This window comes from Myodes glareolus, chromosome 15, assembly GCF_982192425.1.
Source record: "Myodes glareolus chromosome 15, mMyoGla1.1, whole genome shotgun sequence".
In the NCBI taxonomy this organism is placed as follows: Eukaryota; Metazoa; Chordata; class Mammalia; order Rodentia; family Cricetidae; genus Myodes; species Myodes glareolus.
Genome location: NC_142040.1, coordinates 67,690,448 through 67,703,506, shown reverse-complemented (window position 1 = coordinate 67,703,506; position 13,059 = coordinate 67,690,448). Strand labels below are relative to the sequence as shown.

Genomic DNA, 13,059 nt, shown 5'->3' with positions numbered 1-13,059 from the left:
ATCTTCACACAGCGTCTCCCACATCATTTCTCTCTAGCCCTTTTCAGGAAACTTGCTCAGAATGTTGAACTTGGGGATCCAAACCAGGTGTTGGCTATTGTCCTTCTAAAACTGTGTGTCCTTGGTCTAAGTCATCAGTGCTTGCCAGCCACCCTCTCGGAGGACAGCGGCTTTGGGCAGGGGAACATCCTCCTAAACACGATTTCTGTGGCTGTGGTCCATTTAAGGTCACACTTACTAGTTACCACAGTAGTGAAAAATTGAAAGATGTTTTAAAATCAGACTTCTGAGGTGACATTCACAAGGGTTACTGTGAGTCATATGGTATGTTGCATTCCTGAACTAAGCAATTACGGCAGGAGCCCATGTTAGAAGTCTGTAAAATGCACAAAGTGGAGCGAATGCTGTGGAGATTTCCGCAGAAGAGACTGTTCTGTTGTTAGGCTGGATGGAGGCCATAGAACAGAGGCACTGTCAGCATAGTCCCGTCATGGGGCGAGATTTTGGGAGTGGAGTTCCCCAAACTTCCAGTTAGGAACTGAATTCTTAATATCAGTAATGTCTTCCGAAAAACCTAACGAGTTGCATTTAAAAGAGATGTTTTGTAGCTCAAGGTTTAAGGGAGGAATGAGAGATAATTAATGTTGGGGACATCTGAAGAAGCCACAGGGAAACATTATTTTATAAGTTAGTAAAAATACATAAATCAGAAGCTGGAGAGGTAGCTTAGCGATTAAGAGCACTCACTAGCTCCTCTTCCAGGAGACCTGGGTTTGATTCTTGGCACCCACAAGGTGGCTCACAACTATAATTCCAGTCCTAAAAGGACCCAATGCCCTATTCTGGTCAACATGGCCACCACATACACCTGATACACAGACAATACATGCAGGCAAAACACCTATACACCTATAAAATGAAAAAATACAGGTATGAAATAATGTGTGTGCATACATAGTTTAAGTGGAGTCACACCATGTGGGATGATAATGCTCTTCCCAAGAATAGGCCATGTAACAGAACCCCAGTGCCAGGCATGAGGAACCTCCTTTTATAGGTCCAAGAGATTCCCTCAAGTAAACAGTAGAGGATATTTCCATTGCCCCTTGTTATACCTCAGAACTTGGCAGCTAAGGAAGACTCTGTTGCTGAAGACACTGTGTATTTTGGACACAGGACTTGGAGGAATTATCTGGAACTGACCCTGGAAGCCTCCTTCATGAGGACTGGCTCTCATAGTATAGGAGGTGCTGTGCAAACTGCTGAGGGAAAAAGCTACCAATATTCCCACCCAGCTGTAGTCTATGAACCATGGCAGTGACGGGACCAACAAGATCTCCCCAGTGATGCCCTGTGGCATTTTACTGTGGGGTAACCAGCAGCTGTCTCACTGGGCTAAAAGAAACAGAAGTCTACAGGACGCCTCTTTTCAGGGCAGCATCTATTTAGTTCGTAACCTTAATTGTAGGTTCTTATCTTTTCTGATGGGCAAAGCCAGTTGACTGAGGGATGTGAAAATGTGGGGGTGATAATTTTAGCACTTTTTGAAATATTATTCTGGCAGTCTGTTTTCTTAAGTTTTGGGAAACCTTTGCATGTTTTAAGCGTGGTTTATGATTCTCAAAACATGGTTGATCTTTTATTTCTTATGCTCTGTCAAGTACACAGATGTTTCTAATCCTTTTTGGTTACTCTGGAAGGGTCTTTAAAAAAAAACAAAGTGCCAAAAATATAGTCTAGCTTAATTCCCCTTCCTGGGCAGCCCTCCCCCACATCCCCACCCTTTCTTGAGTAGCCTGACAAGTTAATGAGGCTCTGTGAGAGGAAGCGGCCAGCTCAGTCCCAGAGCAGCAGCTAGGGTCGCTGGGAAAAGCCTGGAACTCTGGCTGGAGAGTTCACTAACAGGGCTGGCGGCCAGCCGTCATAGGGGCACTAGGGCTGGGTCACCAAGGCCCACAGAGGGCCGGGCTCTGGCTCTGTAGTAAGCCAGAGACTCCATTGTTGGACTTCATTGGCTGACTCTGTTTTTACTGGGAAGGAAGCATTCGCCCTCTTTGTTGAAGAATTAACCACTTCCATGTCGTGGGGTTCTGTGAGGAAAATTCTTTCCCAGGCTACAACTGTACGTTTGGCATTTTAATGACTTCTTTATCCGTTCAGGGACTAATGTAAAATTTATCATGGCTTTCCCACCGAGGAGTTTGTAAAGATTTAGAAGTGGGCTTAACTGGTTGTGACTTTTCCTTATGACCTAGTAAAGATGCTCTCTTTGTCGGGATTGGTGCTTCATGGTGCAAAGAGCTGTATTGTTTCTGTCCTTTGTAGTCGTCTGGCAGACATGTTTTTAACTCTTAATCCCCAGACTTTCTCATAAGAAACAGGCTGCTCAGAAAGAGACCAGTGTGTAGGTGAGCCTTCCAGCAGCCTGCCCAGCGTTCTGTGGGCTTCGCACTCTGTGGGTACCCAAATCTTGCAGTAATCTGCGGGCCTAGTTCAGTCAGCAGTGATGGTGACCAGCCCTGTCTCTGACCTCAGTCCCGACACAAAGATTCACAGGAGAGTGGCACAGACCTGTTTTCTGCCAAGGAGGGTAGACAGACAGACAGACAGACAGACAGACACACACACACACACACACACACACACACACACCATTCATTTCAAAACTGAAGTATAAGTTGTTTTAGGAGTGATCCCTAAGGATAACAGACATGGGAGCAGCTTCTCAGAGATATTGGATAAGAAACTTAGAGACAGAATGGATCCAAGAGCTCTGACCACAGGGATGGTGCTCTTGACCCTGTATGCACAGGGCCCATCTCTGAAATGACTGTAACACATAAGCCTGACAAGGCAGATGGAGGTTCAAGCCCTGTATCAAAAAATAATAGTAATACCTAAGGTTTTGAAGAGCACAATTCATGCCTTTAGAAGGTCATCCTGACAGCATTGTTCTGATGGCACAGAACAGAGAGCTGGGAGTATCCGGGGCGACCACTAGGATCCCTGCAGAAACTCAAGTGAAGTCACCAGCAAAGGTTCTCAGAGGAAGAAAGTCCTTAGCCAACCTGGAGTCCTCTTGACAACTTCTGGAGGAAGAGGGAGATTTATTTAAGTTGGGTGACTTGCTGGTGATAGCATCACCCAGAGAGCACCGGAAAAGAAACTCAAGCGGGGACATTATGAGTCATGTCCCAGCTTCTCTGGTGGGATGAGAAATCGGAAGTGTGGGGTCATTGGCTGCTGGGTCTTTGGGAATGCCAGCATGTGGGTGAGGCAAGAGAATCCATATGGGGTTAGGGAAGAACAGGAGATGGAACCTGGGGGTATCCTGAGGAGGGAAAGCCAGCCACAGGATTCTTACATAGGAGCTGATGAACCCTGTCCCCAAAGGGTCGACCTACGAAGGATACAAGCTATGCAGGGCCAATAGTAGTGGGAGGATTGGATTCTTGTCTTCCAAAGACTGACAGTTTGGGTCAGGGACTGGGGCGGAGCAAGCATAGTAAGGAGAGAGAAAGGAATTAGGGGTTGAAGGATTAGCACAAACAGGTATAGGAAGGCCAGAGCTGGGGTTGGAGTCAAGGGCAGAGGGCCGGGAGGGCACATCGAGGACACACTAAGAATCTGCGGTGATTTTCCTGATTTCTAGATATCCACCCAAGAGATTCATTCTCCATCTTCAAAAAGTGCTGTGTGCTCAGTTTAATTTACAGAAAACTAATAAAATCTACATAAAAAATCCTTAGGGATAAATGGGACGAAACTTTGGAATAGGGAGGGAGCCAAGTCTTTGGATGGTTGAGGAAAAGCGGTCCGAGATCAGTGCCTGGCAGCCTTTTGGTGTCCGTCTGGCACCACTCCCTCCCTGATCCAAGGGATGCAGGAGAGCCTGCGTGCTTTATAGTGAAGATGCGAGAATCTGGAGAGCTTCATCTCACTTTATTGTCTCTTTCACGATTATTCCCTAAGTGGCCTTTGCACAGTTTTTATTACTTTGTTCTGAGTTTAAAGATGAGTGCATAGAATGTTTAAAGAGGGAGCTGGGATGTCTTAGCTACAGAGAGATTTGGAAGTGCATGAGAAATTACATTGGGCTGACAGTGAGCTCACCAGAAAACCCCCAGCGTAGGAAACAAGAGAAAGAGCGTGTGCGTCTGATGGCTCCAAAGGGGAGTGACAAAGCCTACCCTCAGTCCAGCTCCCACAGTGCCTCTAACCCTACCGCAGAATTTCAGGCAGAAGGTGGCGTTCCTACCCATGTCCCCAGCCCTGCCAGGCACGGTGGTTTTCCTTGCTGACCTGTCCCTCTTTCTCTGTCCCTCTCAGCTCTCTGGTGGCTGTGAGCTGACGGTAGTGATCCATGACTTCACGGCCTGCAACAGCAACGAGCTGACCATTCGGCGTGGTCAGACGGTGGAGGTTCTGGAGCGGCCTCATGACAAGCCTGACTGGTGTCTGGTACGCACCACTGACAGGTCCCCCGCAGCAGAAGGCCTTGTACCCTGCGGCTCGCTGTGCATCGCCCACTCCCGCAGTAGTATGGAGATGGAGGGAATCTTCAACCACAAAGGTAAGCGGCACGGAAACCTGAGGGGCTGCCTTATCACCGTCTGCAGTGACAGTCGGATTCATAAGGTGGAGGAAGGCAGGATGTCAGCTTCCAAAGGGCAGCTGTGGGGGCAAGAGGCGGGGGGTGCTAGCTCTGCAGGGGCCAGCACCATTCTTAAGTGGAGAAGAAAGAGCAGACATCATTTTCTTCCAGTTTGCTTGAAGTGGGCAGGAGAAGCAACAGATGAGGTGGGACTGAACCCAGCCTCCTTTGAATCAGGTATTCACGTGGCCTTTCTGTGCTGTCACTCCATTCCTGGAGACCAAATTTGGGCTGAGAGTTATTTAGCTACTCGTTTCATAGTTGTGTAAGTGAAAAGTCTGGGGCTCTTCCAAGCTCTGCAGTAGCATGCTCGGGGAAGAATGGAGCTGACTGCTCTTATGTGGGCATCAATCTACATTCCTGTGAAGACCATGAAAGTCTTTACCCAAATGCCCACCGTGGAGGCTGCAGACCACTGAGCACGTGAGGGTGGCTTGTCCCGATGGAGGTGTGCTGCAGTTGGGAAAGCTTGCTAGAGTCTTATGGAAAAGACTACTTACGTGTTGAAATAGAGATGGTAAACAAAACTGTGTTGTTTAAATTAACGTTTCTTTTCATATTCTCTAATATGGCTCTTAGAAAGTTCGGTTGACAGACACAGCTCGTGCTGTGTGCCTGTTGCGTGGGGCTAGCTTGCTCGTTCATCTTGATGAGAAGTTTCTGGAGACTTCTTTCTCTGCAGGAAGCAGTGTTTGGCAGCTCATCTAAGGATGCAGTGGGCAGCCCGGCCCCTGTCAGACTGTTGAACAGTACTGGAAAATGGGTAGTTCTTCTGGCTTTGGGAAACATAGATGGTTTTTTTTTAATATTTATTTGTTTGTTATATATATTTAATTCTGTCTGAGTGTATATCTGCAGGCGAGAAGAGGGCACCTGACCTCATTACAGATGGTTGTGAGCCACCATGTGGTTGCTGGGAATTGAACTCAGGACCTTTGGAAGAGCAGACAATGCTCTTAACCACTGAGCCATCTCTCCAGTCCAACATAGCTGGTTTTATCTTTCTGAGGGAACATCACTCCACACTGCCACATTCAGTTTCTTTTCCACTAATTATAGATTATTCTAGCAGCTTTCTCTGCTTGCCCTCCGTGTTCATCCTGACAGTTTGGGTGCCATCCGCTAGCTGCCGTGGTTTAATTCCTTTGAGCTGAGTGAAGCTGTCCAGGACACTCCAGTGAGCCCAGCTCATTCATTCCAGCCAAGTTCTGGGTCCCTAGGGCCCTGCCTGTGAACTCACTGTCCCTGGTGAGAAACGGGATGAATGAGACCAAGGAAAAGCCGAGTATCGCTTTTCATCTCAAGGGATTCTGCGTGTTAGAGCAGCATAAGCCTTTCTGTGACCTGGAGCTGGAGCTCGGGTGAAGGTCCGGCACTAAACTCCACTCTTCTGAGCTCACAACTGCCTCAGTTTACCTGACCCATTTTAGTCCTTGAGTTTGGATTAGAAATCGAGTTTCTCTGCCCCCCTGAGGAGCCCTGGTGAACTTGAACATGCCACATTGAGCTCTTGTATGTAGACGGCGTTGGCGTGTGCCTCTCCTGCCACATGCTCCTACTTCCCAGTGTGCACAATTGCCACTTAGCTGAGGAGAGAACGCCTCCGTCCTCAGCACACTTGACTTTGTCCTGAAAACTTACAGGGAATTTGGGGTTTTGCTTGTTTTTAACTGGCCATTTTGTTTTTCTGTCTGAGTGCATTCTTTGCTGTCAAGATTCTGAAACATCATCCCTCCTCGCAGGCCTCCAGCACCCCATCCTTACAGTTGCACATCCTTCCCTCACAGACCTCCAGTGCCCCATCCTTACAGCTGTGAGCACAGTAGGTGAGAAGGGCTCAGGTCTTCAGTTTTCCCCTTTTCGTGATCTGTTTTAATTATCTTATGAGGAAACTGAAGGCTGTCCTGTAACAGGAGGAGCGGGCTTGTTGGGGTTTCTGTTCTGCCCGGTTCCCACAGCTGTTTAGCCCCAAAGAAAATCACACAGAAGTCTCCATAATTTATAAACTGATTGACCCATAGCTCAGGCTTCTTATTAGGTCTTATAACTTATATTAACCCATTATTCTTATCTATGTTAGCTACATGACTCAGTACCTTTTTCAGCAGAGCAGGTCACATCTTGCTTCTTGGGTGTCTGGACAGGACTGGAGAGGAATGGGCTTCCTCCTTCCCAGAATTCTCTTGTTCTCCTTGCCCCACCTCTACTTCCTGTCTGGTTGTCCCACCTATACTTCCTGCCTGGCTACTGGCCAACCAGCGTTTATTTAAAACAATTGACAGAATACAGAATTGTCCCACACCTTTGTCTGTCTGCTCCCTCAGTACCAGGACTTGGGCAGCAACAGAGCAGTATATCAGGGAAGAAAACTCACCTTCAGGTTCAAAAGGCCTCTGACAGAGAATCTTGTGGAAGTCAGGCCCGGGAATTGTAGCCTTAAACAACCTTCATCTAGCAGACTGGAGGTCATTGTCAGAAAGTCCAGACAACAAAGGAGTAGGAAGTGAGAATGTAACCTAGAAAGGAGACATATTCTTCAGAGACCTCTGCCATCTTGGGAAGCACAAGGCCTTGGTTTGCCTCTGATCCGCCCATAGCCCATTCTCTTACCTGCTGTGAAGAAGCTGGTGCATGCCACTATGGTGAAGTATTGGTGTGTGCTGGGCTGTTCCACCAAGTTCCTCGTTTCACTATGAAAATTCTGGGCTTGGAGGCTGCAGCAGTGAGAGAGGTGAGCCAGGAGCCAGGGCTCTCACAAGACACGATTTCATCATTCTTTGGCGGGATCAGACCCCTTGAGCAATGTCAGCTAAGTAAGCTGGCTGCATGCTCCACCCCACAGAACTCCTGAGCTCAAAGACATTACGTATCTATAGCTCTTTTGCTAATCCCTAAGGGTAGCTTTTTAGCGGTCTGAGTCTTAGCACTGTGCCCTTCCAGGCAGGAGGAAGAAACACATTGCTTTCTAGTCCTGGTCTTGGCAGCTTTTCATTTCATAACTCCACGTCCAAACAGCTTAAATCTCCATATACTTTATGAGCACAAATCTGTGGTCATTGAGATTAACTGTCCAGTTGCTTGCAAAGAATAAGCTGCCTAAAGGTTCCCTGTGAGCCTCCCATAGCGTCTAGGGAGGTCTCCATGCTCACTGTGAGTGGAGCCAGGGCATGCTTGGTGGCCCTGAAGCTTGGCTAGCCGTGGAACTGTGCTGGACAGGAAGAATGCCTGGGATTCATGAGAGCCAGGTGTCCTATCTCAAGATATATGTGATTTCAGGAGGATAAAGATGCAGCTTGCCTGAAATCAACTTAAAAAGAAACTGAGTCACACAGTTTACATTTCACGAAGATGTTTTTCAGTCTGAAACTGGACCCTAGCTGTGTATGTTGCTCCATAGCGAGAGCTTTCCCATGTGCACGGGAAGATTATTTTGGAAAATTGCATTTCTCCTCTCTTCTGCAGACAGACAGATTGCCTGGGGTGTTGACATTCCCCGGGACTGGCTGCCATTCTTCCTTCTCCTCAGCATCTTAGTCACCAGCTCAGCAGACAGTGCGGGGACGAAAATAGAGCGTGGCTTCAGCAGATCCACACTTGGCCGGTCTTATCTGTCTGTGCCGGCTGCTGCAATCTCAGAAACTGGGACTGGCCTTGGTGCAGAGGGCCCTGCCTCTACTACCTCCCAGTGGCCTTATTCCCTTGGGAACAAGCTTTGCCTGGCTGGAAGTAGGTGTCAGACAATCTCTGCCAAACTCCAGGAAGGAAAGCCAGTGTCTCAACTTGTGAGCTTCTATTTACCTGCTCACAGGAGTAAGCAGGAATATGGAACATGTCTGTATTTCCTGTGAGAGCATTTCAGAATGCCCCCTTTGCCTTGTGGTAGCTGCACCTGGACTGTTCTCATACTTGTTTGCTTATTTTATGTGGCATTAGGATTGAATCCAGGACCTGGTGAGTGCCGCTGGCTATACCCCAGTCCACTGCTTTCCTTTTTATTTGGACCCAGGGACGGGTCCTTTCTTTTTCTGTCTCTCAAGCCACTCAGCTTTACTCTGTAACCCAGGCAGACCATGCTTCTGACTCAGCCTACTGAATGCCAAGTATTTTTTCATAACCAAGAAAGTTCTAGTGCATTCCACCACTGTGGGAGGGCTACTCAGTGGCTGCAGTACCCCAGGGTGAGGTTCAACAAACTGAGGGTGTTCAGGAAAACATGCCGTTGCCTGTGTCCTTCAGTTTGGCAAGGGGTTGTCCCTGACTTCATATCAGCTGCGTATCTCCAGGACAGAGTGTAAGTCTGTTACCGGTGCTACTTTTCCTGATGTGTCCTGATACAATAGAAACCTGTGTTGAATACTCTGGTGAAGTCTTCCCGTGGCACTCACCAGCTCACTGCATCTGGAAGAATGTCTGGACAGCCCAGATCCCAGCATAACCCTCCTGCCCTGCTTCCCCCCATAGCCCCCGCCACACAACATGATGTGTTAGGATAAGCTGAATTTGAAAAGTCCCTCTCAGCCCTCATGCAAGTGTTTCACCAAAAATGGGGCTTTGGGTAAAGTCCTCTTAGGACCCAGTGGCCCTGTGGTTCTGGCTTTGATGGGGAGCGCAGAAGGTGCCTCCTCCTGCCAGGAGCCCTGGCTTCTGACCACCTCTGCTGATTTTGTGTCCATAGGCTCGGCTCGGCCTTAACATTCTTGCCAGCTCCGCCATCATCCGTTTATGTTTCTTAGAAGGTTTTCTGAATAGAGCCAATTCAAAGCTTACATCTTCTCCTGTGCCAACCCATAATGAGATGACAGGTGGACTTTCTTCTGGGCTTTGATGTGTCCAGGACAAAACAAAACACCTCCTTAGAAAAATCAGCCACATCTCTTAAAGTGTTTATAATTATAGCATTTTTTTTTCTTCTTTGGGTAAGGAAAATAAGGAACACAAACAAGAGAAACAAAAGGCCTTGTCTCGTGACGGAGGCTCTCAGCGAGCAGCTGTAGCTCAGCGTCTACCCCAGCAAATCATATCAAAAGCATCTGTCTGTGGCTTTTGGCTCAACCACAGGAGCTGCAGAGACGTGGGCAGGTCCACATTGGCCCAGGATCCTCACCTAAATGCAGTGATGTGTGGCTGTCATCAGTATTGGGCAGCCTTGCGAATCCGCATTGAGAGTAAGGACGTCTCCTTTTATCTGAATGTGCCTGAACTACAGTTTTTCCTCTGGGCTCGACCAGGACCAGGTTCTCTCCCTTCAAGTCTTTCTTGTCCTCCTGTTTCCGTGGATGATCTCGCTTCTTTGTCATTCGCCCTACCGCCATCCTTTTCAAATCTAAACTACCCAAGTCCTCCCTCTCCCAGTCCTGCTCCATTTGCTAACTAGTAACACGACCACATGGCTACAGCTGTCTCCATCACAGGCTGCATGATCTGCTGTAGATGATATGTAACATTGACCTTACCTGGAGTCATTTTTGAATTTACAGTTCTGTGCATAAAGTGCCTTCACAGGCCTGTGCTCTTGCCAACATCCATTCATGATTCCCCCTTCATCTTATAAATCTGATTCACTGTGCCCTTCCAGCACCCCCAACCATTTTCCTTTCAGATCCTGATAACCTTCTGTTACTCTCTATCCTCTGGGGACTGGCTTACTTTATTTAGTATAATGTCTCCCATCCCCGTCGTGCTCCCGAAAGTCCTTCCTTAGAGCTGATCTGCTCTGCGTGTCTGCATCACTTCGATGGGCGCTTGCCGTCCACAAGGACATCTAGGTACCTGCTTGGGTCCCCGCTGTGGGATTGTGGGTGCGCAACAAGAAGCAGAGCTGCTGGCCCACCTGCTGCTGAGCAGTGTCTTCCGCAGGCATGTGCTGACATCTAATCCCCAGTGCACTGGTCTGAACAGGCATGTGCCGACATCTAATCCCCAGTGCACTGGTCTGAACAGGCATGTGCCGACATCTAATCCCCAGTGCACTGGTCTGAACAGGCATGTGCTGACATCTAATCCCCAGTGTACTGGTCTGAACAGGTGCGGTGCCACGGCAGGGCTCTTGTGAGCAGAGCGAGTGTCTTTGTGAAGCAACCCTAGGGAACCCTTCTGCCCTTCCACCAAGTGAGAACACGGGCATCATCTCTGAGGAACAGACCCTCGCTGTGTCTGCTAGCACCTTGATCGTGGCCTTATGCTGTCTTTAATAAGTACGACCATAGAATAAAATCTTGTTTTTCCAGTCTCCTAACATGTTCCAACCTAAATGTGGTCACCCACAGACCCTGTCCCCTTGGTGCAGTGTGTCAGGTAACAGACGAGAGCCTTCACCTGCTTGCTCAACCCAAACACTGCCTGTCTGATCTCGACAAACAAAAAATCTTTCAGAAAGGCCTAAAGGAGAAAACCATTCACCCAGTGATTATGGGGGAGGGTGGTTCAGCGAAATAGATCTTGATCTAATCCACAAGAGTTTCACCACCTTGGGGCAACTTGGAGAGAACAACTCCAGTCTGAAAGCTCTGATGGTGACCAGAGCCAGAGAGACTAATAGAGGAACTCACTGGGAGGTCTTTAAACAGATTTTAGTGAGTGACAGCCGTGGGTGTCAAGCTAAGCTTATAAACATTGTAGCCGACAGAACTACAAATAAACAGTGAGTGACAGAGAGCAGAAAAGCTCGCTGTGCATCCAGTGCTGAAAGGGGCCATAAACAAAGAAGATGGACTCAATGTAAGGCGAGCCACGGAGGGGCGTCACCCTGAGACCCTGCTCCTGGGATTCACCATCTGGGGTACACACTCAGCAGGATGGTGGCAGACAAGAAATTTCCTTTGTAATTCCACTTGTCCAGCTCTGTTCTTTCTTTTTTAACTTTAACATTGTATTATAGATTCCTTTTCTAGGGCCATGCTCACAGCTCAAAGATACACATGCCATTATGCCAAGGGCTACTCCTGAAATGACATGAAATTTCTTGAGGTGGCTGGTCGAGGCCTGATGCTGGGCCTGTAAGCTCCATAACATCATGACCATATGTATAACCACTGTGCCAATATGGATGAGGGTGTGTTTCCACTAAGGTGCAAATTACAGTGTGTCTTGAGGGCCATTCCTCCCTCTAGAGCTGCTCTCCCGAAATCAGCCCTGACCACAGCCTCCCTGATGTCTGTACAGGTGAGGTCATGGCTGTGCCTGAGGACCTGTGGATTTAGAATGAGGCCAGGTCTCCCCTTCACTCCCATGCCCTGCTCCCAACCCCATATTGTAGAGATGAGCCCAAAGGACAAGACCTTCCCTGAGGTCAACAGATGGGGAATGGGAACTTCATGAGGTCACCAGGTGTGCCTCCACTTGGGAAGCCACACCCAGGCTATCTGTACTTCAGCTGAACCTGGAACAGAGGGCATGCCAAAGGGTTTTTGCCTTGGAGAACAAGCAGGAGCCAAGACTTCTGAGCCCCATCCAAACCATATTCCCAGTCCTCAGGACAGCCTCAGCCCTCTGGTCACAGCACAGATGGCAGAGGAACACTTGCCCCCCCCCCTCCACCTCAGGCCTTGCCCTCTGCTTCCCCACCTCCCGCGATATTAGATTCTAGATGTGCATGTCCAGCCACAAGGACCTAGCAGCACATGGCCTGTGCAGGTTGCACCGTGGGCACCGAGCTCAGATTCCTTTATGGAGCCTGCTCTGACCTAAGGGTGACATAGGGTGCAGACCCAGCTCCAGCCCCTCGAGCGAGGATGGGCACGTGCGACCCTCCGCACCCCCGAGTCTGGCCCTCAGGCATTCCCCACAGGCACCTCCATTATTCGCTCCCATTCACTTGCCCAGAAGGTGACCTGTAAGCGTCCTGTCTCAGATGAGACTGAAATAACTGGTGATTTTTAAATGACCTAAAATGGTTCCCAAAAGTTCAGGGTATCAGTTTTTAGTGACATTAACAAGTGGCTCCACTGTGTTTATGCATTTGCGTCATACCACACGGTCACCGCCAGCAGAGAACACCCCAGGTTCACTAATGCATAGGCATTTCAAACCCATACCTGCCCACATATTCTTAAAAATATATACAATGGGGGATCTGTGTGCAACTTTTTAATTCACTTGGAAAGAACCGTTCTATTCTGTTTGAACAGCTGCTAATGCAAATCCCTGTGGGAAGAAAAACTGAAGAACATGGAGTCGCACCAAGAATTAAAAACATTGTCCCTGAGCAGTGCATATCCAAGGCTGAGCACTCAGTCCCAGACCTGTGATTAAGGAGTGCTTTCTGCGGAGCATATAATTACAGAGCCACCCAAGCGGCTATTATTCTGCAGAGTGCTTCATATGGGGAGCATTTTCCCATTCCAACTGTACATTTAAGTTCTTCTCGAAACAGGAACAGTACATGAGCAGGCATTGGCAGTATCCAT

At 48.4% G+C, this 13,059-nt stretch overlaps 1 protein-coding gene across 3 annotated transcripts in view; it reads left to right on the top strand.

The window, feature by feature from the left end:
• Positions 1 to 13,059, top strand: part of Trio (trio Rho guanine nucleotide exchange factor) — a 286,618-nt gene that overhangs the window by 207,177 nt on the left and 66,382 nt on the right. For all 3 annotated transcript variants that reach the window (XM_085676587.2, XM_085676586.2, XM_085676588.2), the window contains exon 34: positions 4,330 to 4,573. In XM_085676587.2, the coding sequence (XP_085532713.2) occupies positions 4,330 to 4,573 (244 nt within the window). The remainder of the gene's footprint in view (positions 1 to 4,329; positions 4,574 to 13,059) is intronic.